The sequence below is a fragment of the Cicer arietinum genome, chromosome 3 (genome assembly GCF_000331145.2).
Source record: "Cicer arietinum cultivar CDC Frontier isolate Library 1 chromosome 3, Cicar.CDCFrontier_v2.0, whole genome shotgun sequence".
NCBI classification, from domain to species: Eukaryota; Viridiplantae; Streptophyta; class Magnoliopsida; order Fabales; family Fabaceae; genus Cicer; species Cicer arietinum.
Window position 1 is genome coordinate 19252617 of NC_021162.2, and position 16350 is coordinate 19268966.

Below are 16350 nucleotides of genomic sequence, written 5' to 3' on the forward strand. Positions count from 1 at the left end.
TCATAATTTCATCCTTCATTGTCAATATTTTAGAGCAAATAAGGGTGCAGGTAAATAAAATTCATATTTAGCTGTTCTATAAGACGCTTTTACACAAGAATAGAATCAAAGCATAAATTTTATAGCAGGGCAATTCCAGCAATAATATAATCAAGAAAGTCCATGAAACAAAGTATATTCATGTTGCAATATCACTTTGCATCCCATCCAAAACCCCAATATGTAGTCGTGCCTCGGAAGAGAACTCCAATTCATGGAAGCTATATTGCATGCAAAAGGTATATCGGTTTCAAAGTTAAAAATGACTAGAAGGTATGAAATATGAGAAAGATGCAGCAGGTTGCATCCCCTTCAAACTTGTATCATGGCCTTAACTATTTCGTCGTGGGTTCGATCTCTCGCCGGTGCGTGGAAAAACATATGTTTCAAGTGATTAGTCTCCACAATTGCGCACAAGACACATTGGTTTACAAAAAAAAAAACTAATCTCTAACATATTTCTAATTTTTTATCGCAAATGCTTAATGCTTTCAAAATCAAAGTAAAATTATTTTCAGTCCTTAGTAATAAAGACCTATCTCTTGACGTATAATATAATAATTTTGACCAAATATATACAGAGTGACAAAGCATTAGAGGGACACATGTGTTAGGTTCATCTACAACCATACCATCCCTTAACATAATAAGAAGGTTCACCAAAAAAGTTGAAATGGTTAGAAGTGAAGTCGCAAGGTTTGCAACTACTCCTCACTCATCAAAGGTTGTATAAACAAAAGAATAGCATGAGAAGGATGTTTGTATTAGAAGAGCGGGTGAACACGAATGCATCAAAAGATCTTAAGGGAAAAAGGGCATATAGTATTGTTATTAATGTATCATTTTGGAATGATGTTATGTTCTCTCTCAAGGCGATGAGGTCATTGGTGCATGTTTTAAGACCGGTTGATAACGAGAAAAAGTTGGCAATTAGTTACATATATGAGGCAATGGATAGGGAGAAAGAGTCTATTGCAACAACGTTCACTGTAAATGAGGGTAAATACTCTGAAATTTAAACAACTATAGATAATAGATAAGAGTGTCAACGTCATGGTTCATTACATACAACACGACATTTCCTTAACCTCGTCACTTCTATAGTGACCAGCAAAGATCCAAAAGTGACAAATGGAATTTATGTTTGCATTATAAAGAATTCTAAAGATTCTGATTATAATGAAGCTATAAAGGAGATTGCTCAATGTATACTTTTTGCAATTAGAATGAGGTATATTGTCTCCCATAGTAAATTAAGTACAATGTTTTGTTAATTTAAAATTACATATTTGATAATTGTATGTAAATAGTGGGAATAATTATTTATTTCGTTAGAGTTGAATGGTGGACCATGTTTGGAAACCATGTTCCACATTAGCAAGTGGTTGCAATCAAAATATTAAGTCTCACACGAAGCTCGTTAGGATGTGAGCGCAATTGGAGTACATTTGAGGAAGTAAGTAAATGCAAATTGGTTTTCTTATATAGTAGTGAATTTGGAATTAATTATTTCCTTTTAAAATTGTAATATAGATTCATTCTAAGAAGAGAAGCAAACATGAACACCAAAGACTACATGACTTGTTTTTTTGTGTGAAGTACAACCAAGCTCTTAAAGACCGATTTGATAACACGGATTCAACAGATCATATTCTCCTCAACAATATTGATGAGTGTTATGATTGCTTGAAAAAGAATTGGATGAAAACGGTGTATTTATACATAAATGCAGTTGGGTTTAATGAACTAACAAGACTTACTAGGCACCAATCAAGATTCGCTACAACCACGGTTAATGGAGACGAGGAGGTGGAGGAAAAAGAGTTTGAATCAAGATAATATTGATGTGGTTGAAACTACAAGCAAAAATGAAGAAGATAATTTTGCACGATTGTGATTGTTTTTTAGTTTGAGTCTTATCAAGTAGAACTTGATTACTTTTAGAACTTTATTTTAATTACTATTAGAACTTGTTTACTATTACGATTACTATTAGAATTTCATTTTGATTACTATTAGATCTAGATTTTGATCTTAGATTTTGGTTATGAAGTATGATTACCTCTTTGGTCATCCCGCTATACATAAAAACTGTATTTTATAAATTTTGATAACAAAATATTGTATTGTGTGACATTTGTATGATTTAGTTTCCCTTCAAATCATGTTGAACTAGTTTGTTGTTCAATTTAAACTTACTATGTTACTAGTGAATATCAATTTAAATTTCAAAAGATAGAACAAACAAGCTATAAGGCACTCAAAAGATAAAACAAACCAACATCACATAATGAAGTCACAATTCACAACTATATTCCACTCTGAAGTAAAATGTGCCAAGTACCATCAAAAGACATGACTATATATATAAAAAACTATATAACTATTTATATATAACTTGTAAGTTTCCAATTTCAGATGGTTCATTTTGTTTTTCTAATCAAAACCAGCTCAAAACCACACTACCAGTTCTTTACAGCTAATCACATTCGCCAGAAGTAACACCGAGTGTCAACCTTCCATGCCGTAGTCGCCTGCAGACTGGTATAAGTTGAAGCTCTCAGATGTTTCTATTTTTCCAGTAAGATAGTCGCTGCTCCCTGCAAAAATTAATAAGCGATGCAACAAAGGTCTTGATTGTCACCAAGTAAAAGTAGAAAGTAATTTTCACAGACACAAGCTACATTACCAGACTCCATGTTCTAGTTAAATTCAATCACCAAAAGGATAAAATAACATTCATCAAAATGGAATATGCCATGTCATCTAAACATGGATGAAAATGTGTGGTTTGCACAACTATGTTAATGAAAATTACAGCAAGAAGACCTATAAATAATGATATAATACATGGGAAAAAATGCTCAAATGTATGAAATTAATAATAAAAACACTTCTCCATTGTAAGACATGGATGAAAATTCTCCTACAATTACTGTTTTTTTTGTTTACTTTTCATCCTTTTAAAGTGTTGACTTAAGGGGTGTTCGTAGGAACAAAGGGAATTTCTCTTACAGTTACTGTTTCTTTTGTTTTCTTCATCGTTCCGAAGTGTTCTGAGTTAAGGGGTGCTTGGAAAAAAAATTTACAGCTTACTCAGGCTGATATTATGATATAATCACTTAAATAATAAAAGAGACCCCTAAGTATCTCTCATAAATTAAACCTAGTGAACAAGAATTCATTTACATAACTTCTCAAGAAACAATTATAAAAAAGAAACACTAAAAACTCTTGCAATACCTGATTTTTTTAAAATAATAGTAACTTCTTGTAATGTCTCAATATTTTCAAAGATCACTCATTTTTACTTTTCCATAACATATTCAAAAGCTGATAAGTTAGAAACTAATCTAAATTGGGCCAAGGTTCATAACAAGCAGTGTTGTCGATGACCAATGGTGGAAGGCCACAAATCCTCCATATAACACGCTAGTGCAGCCTATAGCGCCTCAATGGCAGGCATCCCCTTCACAAATTGCCTATGGCGATTGTAAAAATTCTTCCACGGCGGCACCATGGCCACCATTTAACAACACTAATAACAAGACTCCACATTAACTCATTAAGCTTGAGAAAAGCATAATAAGAATAACTTGTGTAGCACCAGTATTTCAGATTGAAGGCGTGTCCAATGTCCAACACATGTCAGTGTCTGACACCTATACAACACCCACACATGTAGTTGCATTCAATTTCTTTCATTTTTCAAAATTATTTTTCGTGTCAGTGTCATGTTCGGTAACCGTGTCTGTGTCATTGCTTCTCAGAGAAGAACATAATATTAAACAAAATAACTCAATTACTTATTGAAGTCAACTTTTAGAATGGTATACTAACTTTTATCTAATCACATTCTTAAAATACTAATCATACTTACAAACATCGAAACATGTAAAGAAAGAAGGCACAATATAAGTAAGCAACATACTTGAGTTTGATAGCATCCCATCAAAAACAGGCTCATGATCAAAGTTTCTAGCCAGTCGCAAACTGTCATCCGATTCAGGATTGAAGTACTGCAAATCAGAGCACACTTGAGGGTTTTGGAAGCTTAAATTTTCAGCAGGCTGAGGCACAACAAACTCATCCAGTATAATCTTGTTATTATTAGAATCAACCTCATTCTCCACTTCTGATTCAGCATTAACGCTACTAGGCGCTGCATTCTGCTGCTTTCTCTTTGACCTAGCACGCCTATTCTGAAACCAATTATATACATTGGTCTCTGAAATCTGCCCGTGCTTGCTTAAATCCGCAGTTATCTCCTTTATCTTTTCCTTGCTTGGAGTTCCTGTTCCAGCTTCAAATATTCGCTCTAGAATTTGAAGTTGCAAAGGTGTCGGTGTCCAACGCTGCCTTGAACTTATTTTGTGTCCACCAGAACCCATCAATTGGTCACAATACATACCTCCCAGCCTAGCCCCTAACAATCAAAACAAAACACCAATTTATATGTCTTCATTAATCGTTGATCATAACTTATCGAATCTAATTAAATAAATATTTTATAGTGAGGGCAGCTTAGGCCGCAACGATAAGGTTGCTTCCTTGTGACCCGGAGATCATAGGTTATAATCTTGGAAACAAGCACTCTACTTGCATGAGTAAAGTTTCTTTATCTACACTCCCCAGACCCCCACCTAATGAGAGTCTCACGAACTAGCACTCTCTTTAATAAATATTTTATAATAAGAACAACCAATTTAGTCCAGACATTGTTAGGTGTATAGCAATTTGGACCATAAAATCAGAAAAACTTCAGAACTGTTAGTGAAACTAATCATCTTTGACCACATTAATATGTTTAGTTCGGTAAATTTAGCCTTGAAATTGTCAATGTGATCAAAGACGTTAAATGACTATTTTGAAACTTTGTTATGAGTCTAGAATTTGAAGTTGCAAAGGTGTCAGTGTCCAACGCTGCCTTGAACTTATTGTGTCCACCAGAACCCGTCAATTGGTCACAATACATACCTCCCAGCCTAGCCCCTAACAATCAAAACAAAACACCAATTTATATGTCTTCATTAATCGTTGATCATAACTTATCGAATCTAATTAAATAAATATTTTATAGTGAGGGCAGCTTAGGCCGCAACGATAAGGTTGCTTCCTTGTGACCCGGAGATCATAGGTTATAATCTTGGAAACAAGCACTCTACTTGCATGAGTAAAGTTTCTTTATCTACACTCCCCAGACCCCCACCTAATGAGAGTCTCACGAACTAGCACTCTCTTTAATAAATATTTTATAATAAGAACAACCAATTTAGTCCAGACATTGTTAGGTGTATAGCAATTTGGACCATAAAATCAGAAAAACTTCAGAACTGTTAGTGAAACTAATCATCTTTGACCACATTAATATGTTTAGTTCGGTAAATTTAGCCTTGAAATTGTCAATGTGATCAAAGACGTTAAATGACTATTTTGAAACTTTGTTATGAGTTAAAGGGACAACCAAGCGTAAAATAGTTTTACACTTTGACATTCGATAAAAACGCACTACTTTGTCACTGTATAATCAATTTCATTATAAAATTGTGATGACATGGCAAAACAATGGACTTTCGTTAGATGATAGTGTAAAACTAACTTACACTAGCAATGCATTTCCTTTTAAACTCTTTTGTTAGTTTCATGGACCAAATGCTCTAAACTACAATTTCAGAATTAAACTGTTTTTAGACAATTATATGTCTAATCAAATAAAAAAAGAACTAAATAAATAAACTAAATTCTGGCATGTAGTAACTGAACTAGCTGAGTAAGAAACTGCATTCACGTTCTAGGGTTTTGTTTTGCAAGAAATGAAGATAAAACGGTGAAGAAAGGGAATAAAAAAAACGTAAAAGACTAATATGATACAATAAAATAACTTAAAAGGACCGTGCAATATTACTCAAAAATTATTTAAAAAGCTTATAAAAACAGTATTTAAAGTAGACAACAATTCAATCTAGAGAAAAAATGATTTATTAAATAAACAGTTAAACACTGAAGCATTTCAAAATTACATTGTACTAGTGTATGGAAAAAAAAAAGAAGTGAAACCATCAAGGTACCGATTCCACTTGGAAACGCAACACTCATTTCCGTGTTACATTACATAGCAATTACCTCTTCAACAAAGAAACAAAACTATCTCAGCATTTAGTATATGTATGAGCTTTATAAGCTTTGCATGAGAAACATAAAGACCAAATAACTCAAAAGCAAATATAGTTAAGCCACCTTATGTAAATAAATAAATCAAGTGAACTATATTCCTCAAAAAGCATTCATATGCAAAACCTTTCATAATGGGAAGTTGACTGGTTCGCATTGAAGGGCATTCTCGGCAATCTCGGCTTGCTCCTTCTGGTGAACCTTGAGGAAACCAGTGGCTGTGGCTGCAGATGGAGCACGACCGACATATTTGACGTCGTCAAAACCACCTCTACCTACAGCTTTCATGGAAGAGACAAGTCGCGGTAAGATGTAAGTGTATCCACCCATGTTCATTGGTTCTTCTTGACACCAAACAACCTCTGCATCTATAAGAAACAAAACAGAAAAAGAAAAAAAAATATAAGACATATAGCGAAAAAATAAAAAATATGAAAATATAATGTTACCATCTTTAATGCTCAAAAGTTAAAACATTGAGTTTAACGGGGAATTAAATGTCAGTGTAAAATTGGTTGTCACCGACATCGAGAGAACTCGTCAAAGTCACATAAGCCTATTTTGTTACCTCATTTTAAATATAACTTCAAAATATTTAATTCTTATTGGACATCTTTGTAAAACTAGTTTACACTGTTGGTCCTTTTGTGTCCGCTTCTCTCAAACATTTTAGGAAAAAGGAACAAAAAACAGATTTGCCAAAAATATTATGATGACCAATTTTAGGAAAAGTGAAGAATTATCTCTCTATTAGCAGAACTACTATTTTTTATTATTATGAAAAGGTCAGAGATGCAACATGAAAATGAGAAATTTTTAAATCTTTATTTCCTAACAGAAAGACAATGTATCATTGGACATCTTGTATATATATACTTTGACAACCTGTAAAAATAAATACTTTGATGTGTTCTAAAACGAAAAATACATACTTGGATATCGTTTAACCTCTTGTTGGACAAGGTCGTAAGGGAAAGGACAAAGCTGTTCCACCCTACATATTGCAACATCCGATGCATCAACCTTAGATCGATGCTCATCAAGTTCATAGTAAACCTGCAGGAAAGAGTTGGTTTTTATAGTCAGCAACAGCATTCTTAAAAAAATATTAAAACCCTAGTACATTAAATTGAGGGACCAGATATATAGTTCAAAAACATTGTTATAAAATCCACAAGATGAAATAGCACAAAAAACTAGTTAATATGAAGAAGTTGGTTCTAATATGTGACAACCACGCACCTTTCCAGAGCAGAGTACTAAACGTCTAATACCCTCCTTGACATTGGAGTGGTCGTTATGGTCTTTTATGAGGAGCTTAAATCTGGTTCCCTGTTTGTCAAAACCAGGGTGTCCTTGGACATCGTCAAACTCTGATAGATTTGATCTGCAAGCATTGCTACGAAGCAGGTTCTTAGGGGACATTACAATGAGAGGTTTATGGAATTCTCTATGTGTCTGCAAGAACAAAAGCAGAAGGATAAGAAAAAAATATGGAACATTATTTTTAAAAACCAACATTAAACTAATTAATTGCACCGACCTGTCTCCTTAAAACATGGAAAAAGTTAGCAAGAGTTGTGACATTCACAATCTGCAAATTACACTCCTGAATCTGTTTCCGAAGAGTTGGATCCATCTTAGAGATAATATAAGGATTGTCATCTAGCGTAAAACAAGTCTACATTCAGTTTAGAATTAGCAAATATGATACACACAATTCAGTGTAATTCAAATAAATCTTCAAAACTGAAGGATATTCCAAACTATTTACTTACTCGAACCCTTGTCTCACGAAGGTTTATGATTGGTCAACTTCTAGGCCATCAGTCTCATGTTTTCTGTTAAATACCAAACTGACCAATGAAGAGAAAACACGTATTGATTCATGAAGTTTAACCTTCGTACAAAATAGCATAACTCTTTTTTAATAGGGAAAGGAGAATATTGTTATTTATATTATTATATATTTACCTGGAAGGAGGACACTAGGCCATACATTCCACAATAAAGATTTAAACCTTGTCCCTTTTAAGTTACAAAGGTGGTGGATGCTACGATGTGGACCAATGCTTAAAAGTCTTTCGAAATTTTAACGATGATTAGCGATATTCTTTAGAAGTTAACGATCTTCCTAGTCTTCAAAGCTGAGACAATGACTCAAACAATGTCAATTTAATTAAAATGAGGGGAAATGAATGTGTCCCTAAACATATAACTCTTCGAACCAATACCAATCAAGTCGTCGTCTCAATTGTAAAGACGAGGAAGGTGGTTAACTTATATTTTTGAAGAATGCCGCCGAACATCATTAGAGACTTAGATGCTTTTAAACATCGCTCTAGCACCTACGGGTACAACACATCAATTAACTTTTTACTAATGATACTTTCATGAATTGCCGCGCAACAACTGCCAAGGAAGTCTACCATTTCTAATGATGTGCTAAGTGGCAACACATCATTGGATGAAACTCTCTCTCACTATCCCCCAAGGAAAAAAAATTGGAATGTTCAAACAAAACTGATTAGCTCCTAATTAGTTGTATCCCAGATTTGTAACTTAATGTGCTTGCCAACATGATCAATGGTTCTCACCTTACAATCAATTCTGCCAATTCTGGTGGTGACAAAACTGGTTGCGAAGGAACCATTAGAAAATTGCAAAAGTAGACAACTCTTCCCCACACCTGAAATAGTTAGTCAGAAAATTATTTATTTTAGACCATAATACATATGCTCACTTTCTCTCACACACATGAGTACCATAACAGAAACATATATAGATATGTATTATTTGTATATCTGGGAGAGTATGCTCATATTATTTTACATTTTGGAGACACCACCATGATACTAGAATCTTGCCTGACTCACATAATGCTTTGCACACTATATCAATCAGCCTTCTTCTTCTTTTTTTTTTTTTAAGCATTCCAAAAATAAAAAGTTTCTAAAATTCAAAAATAACTAACAAATTAAAATTTCAGAACATCTAAGAGTAATGTATAATTAGTTTTAGGTTGATAACCAATGGAAATATATTATATTACTACATAAAACCACTTTGTAACCTAATTGTAAAAGTATATGTCTAATATTTGATTCTCATTGCACTGCACTATGAGGATAAAACGAATTTACACTGATAGCGACTAATGAATATTCATGGTTCAACAACAAAATATTGCCCCGCTAGAATGGATTGGTTACACTTACATGCATTAACAATGTCATTGGTCCCCATGAAAAACTGAATTTTCAATAAAATCATTTAGAGTAAGTTATTTTTCAACAACTTCTCCACATTTACACAAACCATCCTTAACCTTTGGTTTGAGTATGAGCCATTCATCTCACCAATAGTCTCCACAAGAACACAAACCATCCTTAAAATGGTGAAACCGATTTGCATCCCTTACAATAATCTCCCTTTCAACAAGCTTTGATATAAGCTTTATTGCTGAATGACAGTTTACACAAGCTCGAAGATTCTTCGTTATTCTAAGAGTAGTTCCAGGAGCAGTACTAATAAGCCCGTAAGCAACCGCAATTCTCTCGCTATGAAGACAAAGATTCTCCTCCTTCTCTTCATAATTCAGATCATGCAAAACAGATTCTGTATGTGGAATAAAGCCGACATCTTTTAATCGTCTTTCTAGTCTCTGAAGCTCATCGAAAATTTCATGAGCTCGCGGATGTGACATGTCTCCTACATAAAATGTATTTAGCTTCCCATTGATTTCAATAACGCTATAACCAAGGTACTTAGTCAATCCTTTCTCCTTCATCAGAACCCGAACATATGCAACGCGATCCCACATTCGAGATGAAGCATAGAGATTCGATAGCTGAACATAGTGCCCTGTATTATATGGATCTAACGAGAATAGCTTTTCTGCAGCATATTCTCCCATTGTTACGCAACGATGAATCCTGCACGCACTTAGAAGTGCTCCCCATACGCTTACACTCGGTTCGATCGGCATTTTTAGAATAAAAACAAAAGCCTGTTCCAAATAACCTGCACGTCCCAAGAGATCAACCACACAAGAATAATGTTCGTTGCGAGGCTTAATTCCGAAACCTCTCATGCAATGGAATAGTTCCCACCCTTGTTTTACAAGACCAGAATGACTGCAAGCTGCGAGAAGTCCAATAAAGGTAACATCATTTGGACACACCCCTGCTTGTTTCATTGCATCGTAAAGACGAATGGCTTCCATACCTTGACCATGCAATCCATATCCCATAATCATGGCACTCCACATAACGACATCTTTATGAGAAGCACAATCGAATACCGAACGAGCAGATTCTACGCTTCCACATTTTGCATACATATCAATAAGAGTTGTATTAACAAAAACGTCGCCTCTGTATTTACTCTTTGCAACATAATCATCCATCCATTGTGCTAATTTAAGGGAACCAACTTGTGCACAAGCTAAAATTGCAGACCTTACAGTGATTGAATCTGGTTTAACATTTCTTGAAATCATGCCACGGAATAAATCGACTGCCTCCTCGGCGTGACCGTTCTTTGCATAACCAGATATCATTGCATTCCACATCATCACATTAGGTGTCTTCATTTGATCAAAGAAAGATTTTGCAACTGTCACCTGTCCACATTTTGCATAAAACGCTGTAAGTGAGATAACCAAATCAGGCTCTTCTTCAAGACCCGTTTTGATGACACAACCATGAAGAGATCTTCCTTGCTCCAAGTCATCTACATCAGTATAAGCCTTAAGAACACTTACCAGAGAAATCCAATCCGGTTTCACATCAGTACTTCTCATTTGATTGAACATTCTCAATGCTTCCAAAGCTTCCCCATTCTGTGCATATCCGGAAATAATAGCAGTCCATGAAACAATTGTTCTATCGTATAACTTATCAAACACCATTCTTGCCATACCAACGCGGCCGCATTTAGCATACAACACCACAAGACCATTCTGTACAAACAAATGCGACCCAAATCCATAAACGATAATATGTGCATGAACTAAGCAACTTAAACCGAAATCCAAAAGCTCGGTACAAGCTTTAACTACACAAGAAAAAGTGAACCTATCCGGGCACATTCCAACCCATCTCATCCATCTATACATCTCAATAGTGTCCCTAAACATACTATTTCTTGAATAACTTCTAATAATAGCATTCAACATAAAACAATCTGGGATGGGAAATTTGTCGAACAGCTTCCGTGCATAAAAAATGTGTCCAAGATTTGAACTTTCAGTAACCAATTTGGTCATGACAAACCTATCATGTTGCAATCCTGAGACAATTAACTGGTTATGTATTTGATTAAGGTGTCTAATGTGAGTAGAATTATCAATAAGAGATGCATAGAAAGAATGTGATTTGAAACAAGGGTCATGGTCAAGAGGAAGAACTAATGAAGAAGAACAAAATTGTTTAATCAACTTTAGGGCCAAGCAAGTGTTTATTTCAAAAGGTGTAATAACCCTTTGGTGTTTGGTAGTAAAAGAATGTAAGCAAAAGATCCAAGCCATTTTAATAATTGTAAGCAAATCCTAACATTATATATATCTCACATTTGTTCAAACCCTGAAACTTAACACAATTCATTAATATTTATCTTTAAAAAAAAAAACTTTACACTTCAATAAATTGAAGCATAATTTTTTTATTTATGTACCCAGTAAAATTCAAAAATGTGATGGTTAAAAGAAGACAACCGAAAAAGGGAGGGAATGTGAGATTTTGTTGTATCAGCTGGTCTGTGAAAAACAGCTCCGCATTTTTCGTGGTTAATTGAATTTTTTAACGCATTTACCCATCCTCTATTTTATAATGATTTTTGTTTTTTATTTCGATCACCAAAACAAAATAAGGTTTATATGTGTTTGCTTTGCTTCTAAATATTATCGGAAGTTACGTAATGATAAAAAATAAAATTAGTAAATATATGGCGGAACCAGCAACCATCTAAACAAAACAGATAAAATCAATTTTAGACAATTAATATGAATTATTAATTTTACTATTTCATCAATTATTGTAACACTATCATAAAAAACTCCTTAATCTGTATTGTGTGTGGTTGCCACCGTAAAACTTTACACTATGCGCATAAAACCCAACAAAATAAACATCTACTAAAAAGTTTATAAAATAAGTTCTATTAGTTATATATATATATATATATATATGAAAGAGTTCAATTAGTTACTTTGTGGTCTTATTTTATATGTTTTATTTTATTATATAATATTTTTTTAAAATGATTAATTTAATTGATTTTAATGATAAAATGAATTTTAAATACTTAAATATTTTTATTTTTGATAAATTTAATAAGTTGAAATACAATCAATAAAAGTATATTAGTGAAAAAATAATTAATGTTATATTAACGTTATAAAATGATAAATAAGTTGAGACACAGAAAAATAATAAATAAGACATTTATTTTAGGACGATGAGAGTATTATATTTTAAGAATAATTTTATCTATTTTTTTATATACACTATTTTATCTATTAATAAATTTGAAATATATAAGAGAGTATATGATGATCAATATAATATAAACTCGCATTTTTTAATAAAAAAATTAGAATAGAAAACAATTATATTTGCTTCTCTTTTATAATTGTTTTTCTCACATACGCTGGTAAATGACTAGGTTACCTCGTAACTTACATCAAATATTAACCTATAAATCATTAACCGTTTAAACAATATTTAAGAAAATATCATAATAAATAGTAAAAACCATGACTTTAAAAAATATATTGTGCAAAAACATAAACATGAGAGCCATATTATTTTTTTGGTTTTTGTGTGAAGACAAAACTTATGAAAAATTCTCTCTATTATCTACTACCTTGATGTCATTAGGTTAGAATATTATGTAGAAATATATGTTAACCATGAGAGCATTTATTTGTTTTTACTGTGTTTAGCATCTCATAATTGGTAATGAATTGTGATTTGTGAGTTACCATATTTTCTTTTGCATAAAAAAAAAATATGAACAAAGGAATGACACAAGTTGGAATTGAAATGATAATTTAATGATAATTGTTATTGCATTTTTATTTTTGTATGAAACATAAATCAAATTTTGAATGACTTTGATTGACATTTATAATTTATTATTTTTTTAGTGGTCAATATATTCTTTGATTGACTTTGAATGATTTTGATTGACATTTATAATTTAATTTTTTTATGATTTAATTGAAAAAAACTATTAGATTTAAAATTATATTTATAAATATATGATTAATATATTTTATTTTTGGTTATTGATGATATAATTAGAATAACACATATTTTGAAAAAAAGATAATCATTTGTAGAACTCCAAATGGGATAGTTTTGTTAATAAATGACATACGTGATTAAGAGCAAAGGCACATAATAAGATAATAAATAAAGAGGTCTCCTTTATAAAAATTAACATATTAGTTATTATTGTTATAAATATAATACTTGAAAATACATAGTAGAGAGAAATCATACAACAATGAGCAATAAAAAATATCAAAATACGAAAAATGATATTGATATTCTCTCAAGCAAAAACAGTTCATGTGTCTAATTAGGTTTGAATTTATTTTATGAAAGGTTCGAATATTTTTTTTATGTAAATAGAGTCAGTTAATTAATTAGAAAAAGAAGGATTTAATCATTTTCAATTAATACGAAGAATGCTATCAAATAAAATAGAAGACTCAATAAAAAAACATAAATTCAGATAGACATATAAACCTTTTTTTGTTAGAAAATCCACACTATGATTAAGTTCAAATTTATTTTAGACAATGGATATTCTCACTCGTGTATGAAAAATTTGTTTCATTTAAAACAACCAATTTTAAATTGTTACCTTATATTATAAGTATATTATTATTATTATTTAATTGATTTGATCATGACTTTTTTATTTAATTCACTACAAGAAATTTTATATTTAGTGACAATAAAAATATGTAGATAAAAGTATAAAAACCATAGGTATAACTAGAGATGAGAATAAGCTAGGTCGTCTGTCAGGGGCCTATACCATGACCTACTTATAGTCTGGTCTGACCTGACCTATTTAATAAAAAGGTTAGACTCGGGCTATTTTTAAAGCCTATTATGTCTGACAGGTCGGCCTATATATATTTTATTATTTATTAATGTTATTTTTTATTATTATATTAATAATAATATTTCCTATTTTAAATTCTATCAATTAGGCAATCACTCAGTAGTCATTCCATATTCGGTAGTCGTTCATATTTGGTAGTTGTTCCATATTCAATAGTCATTCAATTAGTCAATCACTCAGTAGTCGTTTCATATTTGTTTGAGAGGTAATAATATGTGCGTTTGTTTCAGGAAAAAAAATATATTCTTTGAAATCAAAAATTATTTTTTAGGGTTTAAATGATATTTGTTTCAGATTTTCTAAAAATTATTTTGTTAGAAAAAATATTTTTTGTTTAATATATATATATATTTACATTGATATTGGTATGTAGACAGCATCATATGGTATGATTAGAAATTTTAAATGTTTTAATGTAAATAAGACTTTTAAATAGGTTTTCAGACCAGACCAGACTTTTAAAAAGGTCAGATCAGACCGAAAAAAAGTCTATGATAGACCGTAGGTCAGACTTAGGCCTAAAAAATTAATCGTAGGCCAGGCTCAGGCTTTTCAAAGTCTGGCCTGGCCTGACCTATTCCCACCCCTAGGTATAACCACGGATTCTTGCTATTGCTAAAGGTATAATCGTAGGTGACATACTTTTGTCCGTATTTGATTTTACCTACAAACATTTCACTGTTGGTATATAGTTTAGCCATAATTTATAAAAGTTATATTTATAGTTTTGATTATGTTGCTATACATTTAAGTGGCAATTTATTTATGTTGATATAAGTTTTAACATTAACAAATTTGATATAAACATTATTTTTTGTTATCAATAAAAATTTTGTAATAATTTAGTATTTTATTTTATAAAATTAACAAAATCTAAATACACAATAATTAATATATATATATATATATATATATGAGTCAAAATAAATTAAAAGTGTTCATCGTATATATTAAAAATTAACATAAAAATTTTACTAGTGAATCATATAAAATAATATTTAAATCATGTTCACTATAATACACTATAGAGTATTTTTGCTTAGTAATGGAAAAATTATTTTACTAACATTTAAAATATACATATAGTGTGATGCATAACAATCTCAAAAAACATTAAAAAATTGAATTCAGTAATTTGCCAAGATTCCATTTTCAACAACAAATTAGATTTTAATCTCCACCTTCAAATTAGATTTCCATTTAAAATTACAATCTCAAAAAAAAAAAGTTTATTAAATTGAAAATGAAGTTTTTTTTATCTAATTAGTCATTGCAGTAAAAGTGCATCAAATTTAATACATTCATTCCAATTACTTACAAAGCTTTTGAGAAAGTGGATCAATATTCAATACACAGAAACCTCATAATTTCATCCATCCTTGTCAATATTTTAGAACAAATAAGAGTGCGAGCTTCATTCTAATAAGTGGTCACAGTCACCCCAATTTTTTTAAATATTTTTTAAAAAATACTACTATTTTTACTTTACTTATAAAATTAACCAAATATAAATACATAATAATATATATATAAGAGTCAAAATAAAATAAAAGGTGTTTATCGTATATATTCAAAATTAACATTAAAGTTTTACTAGTGAATCATATAAAATAATAGTTAAATCATGTTCACTATAGTGCACTATAGATTATTTTTGCTTAGTAGTAGAAAACATTATCTTAGTAACATTTAAAATAGATATATAATGTCATACATGACAATCTCAAAAAACATTAAGAAATTGAGTCCACTAATTTATCAAGATTTCATCTTCAACAACCAATTATATTTTAATCTCCACCTACAAATTAGGTTTCCATATAAAATTATAAAGTCAAAAAGAAAAGGAAAAAGAAAAAAAAATTATCAAATTGAAAATGATTTTTTTTTAATCTATTTAGTCATTGTAGTAAAACTGCATCAAATTTTATTCCAATTACTTGCAAAGCTTTTCAGGAAGTGGATCAATATTCAACACACAGACACCTCATAATTTCA

At 31.2% G+C, this 16350-nt stretch overlaps 2 protein-coding genes across 4 annotated transcripts; both read right to left on the reverse strand.

Moving 5' to 3' along the window:
- Positions 1-2330: 2330 nt before the first annotated feature.
- LOC101512693 (WUSCHEL-related homeobox 13-like) lies at positions 2331-8169 on the reverse strand. 3 transcript variants are annotated; one of them, XM_027333079.2, is made up of 6 exons: positions 7989-8169; positions 7754-7875; positions 7453-7668; positions 7143-7266; positions 6337-6578; positions 4326-4465 (listed from the first exon to the last, which is right to left on the reverse strand). In XM_027333079.2, the coding sequence occupies exons 2-5, from the start codon at positions 7847-7849 to the stop codon at positions 6340-6342; spliced, it is 675 nt and encodes a 224-aa protein (XP_027188880.1). In that variant the 5' UTR covers positions 7850-7875; positions 7989-8169; the 3' UTR covers positions 4326-4465; positions 6337-6339. The 3 variants fall into 3 exon arrangements, with proteins under 3 accessions (XP_004492094.1, XP_027188880.1, XP_073222840.1); XM_073366739.1 differs by having other exon boundaries at positions 7754-7891; XM_004492037.4 differs by lacking the exons at positions 7453-7668; positions 7754-7875; positions 7989-8169 and adding an exon at positions 2331-2639 and having other exon boundaries at positions 3971-4465; positions 7143-7205.
- Positions 8170-8807: 638 nt separating this feature from the next.
- On the reverse strand, positions 8808-12245 carry LOC101492495 (pentatricopeptide repeat-containing protein At3g12770). The gene is made up of 2 exons (XM_027333078.2): positions 9429-12245; positions 8808-8899 (listed from the first exon to the last, which is right to left on the reverse strand). The coding sequence occupies exon 1, from the start codon at positions 11738-11740 to the stop codon at positions 9566-9568; it is 2175 nt and encodes a 724-aa protein (XP_027188879.1). The 5' UTR covers positions 11741-12245; the 3' UTR covers positions 8808-8899; positions 9429-9565.
- Between the last annotated feature and the right edge of the window lie 4105 nt (positions 12246-16350).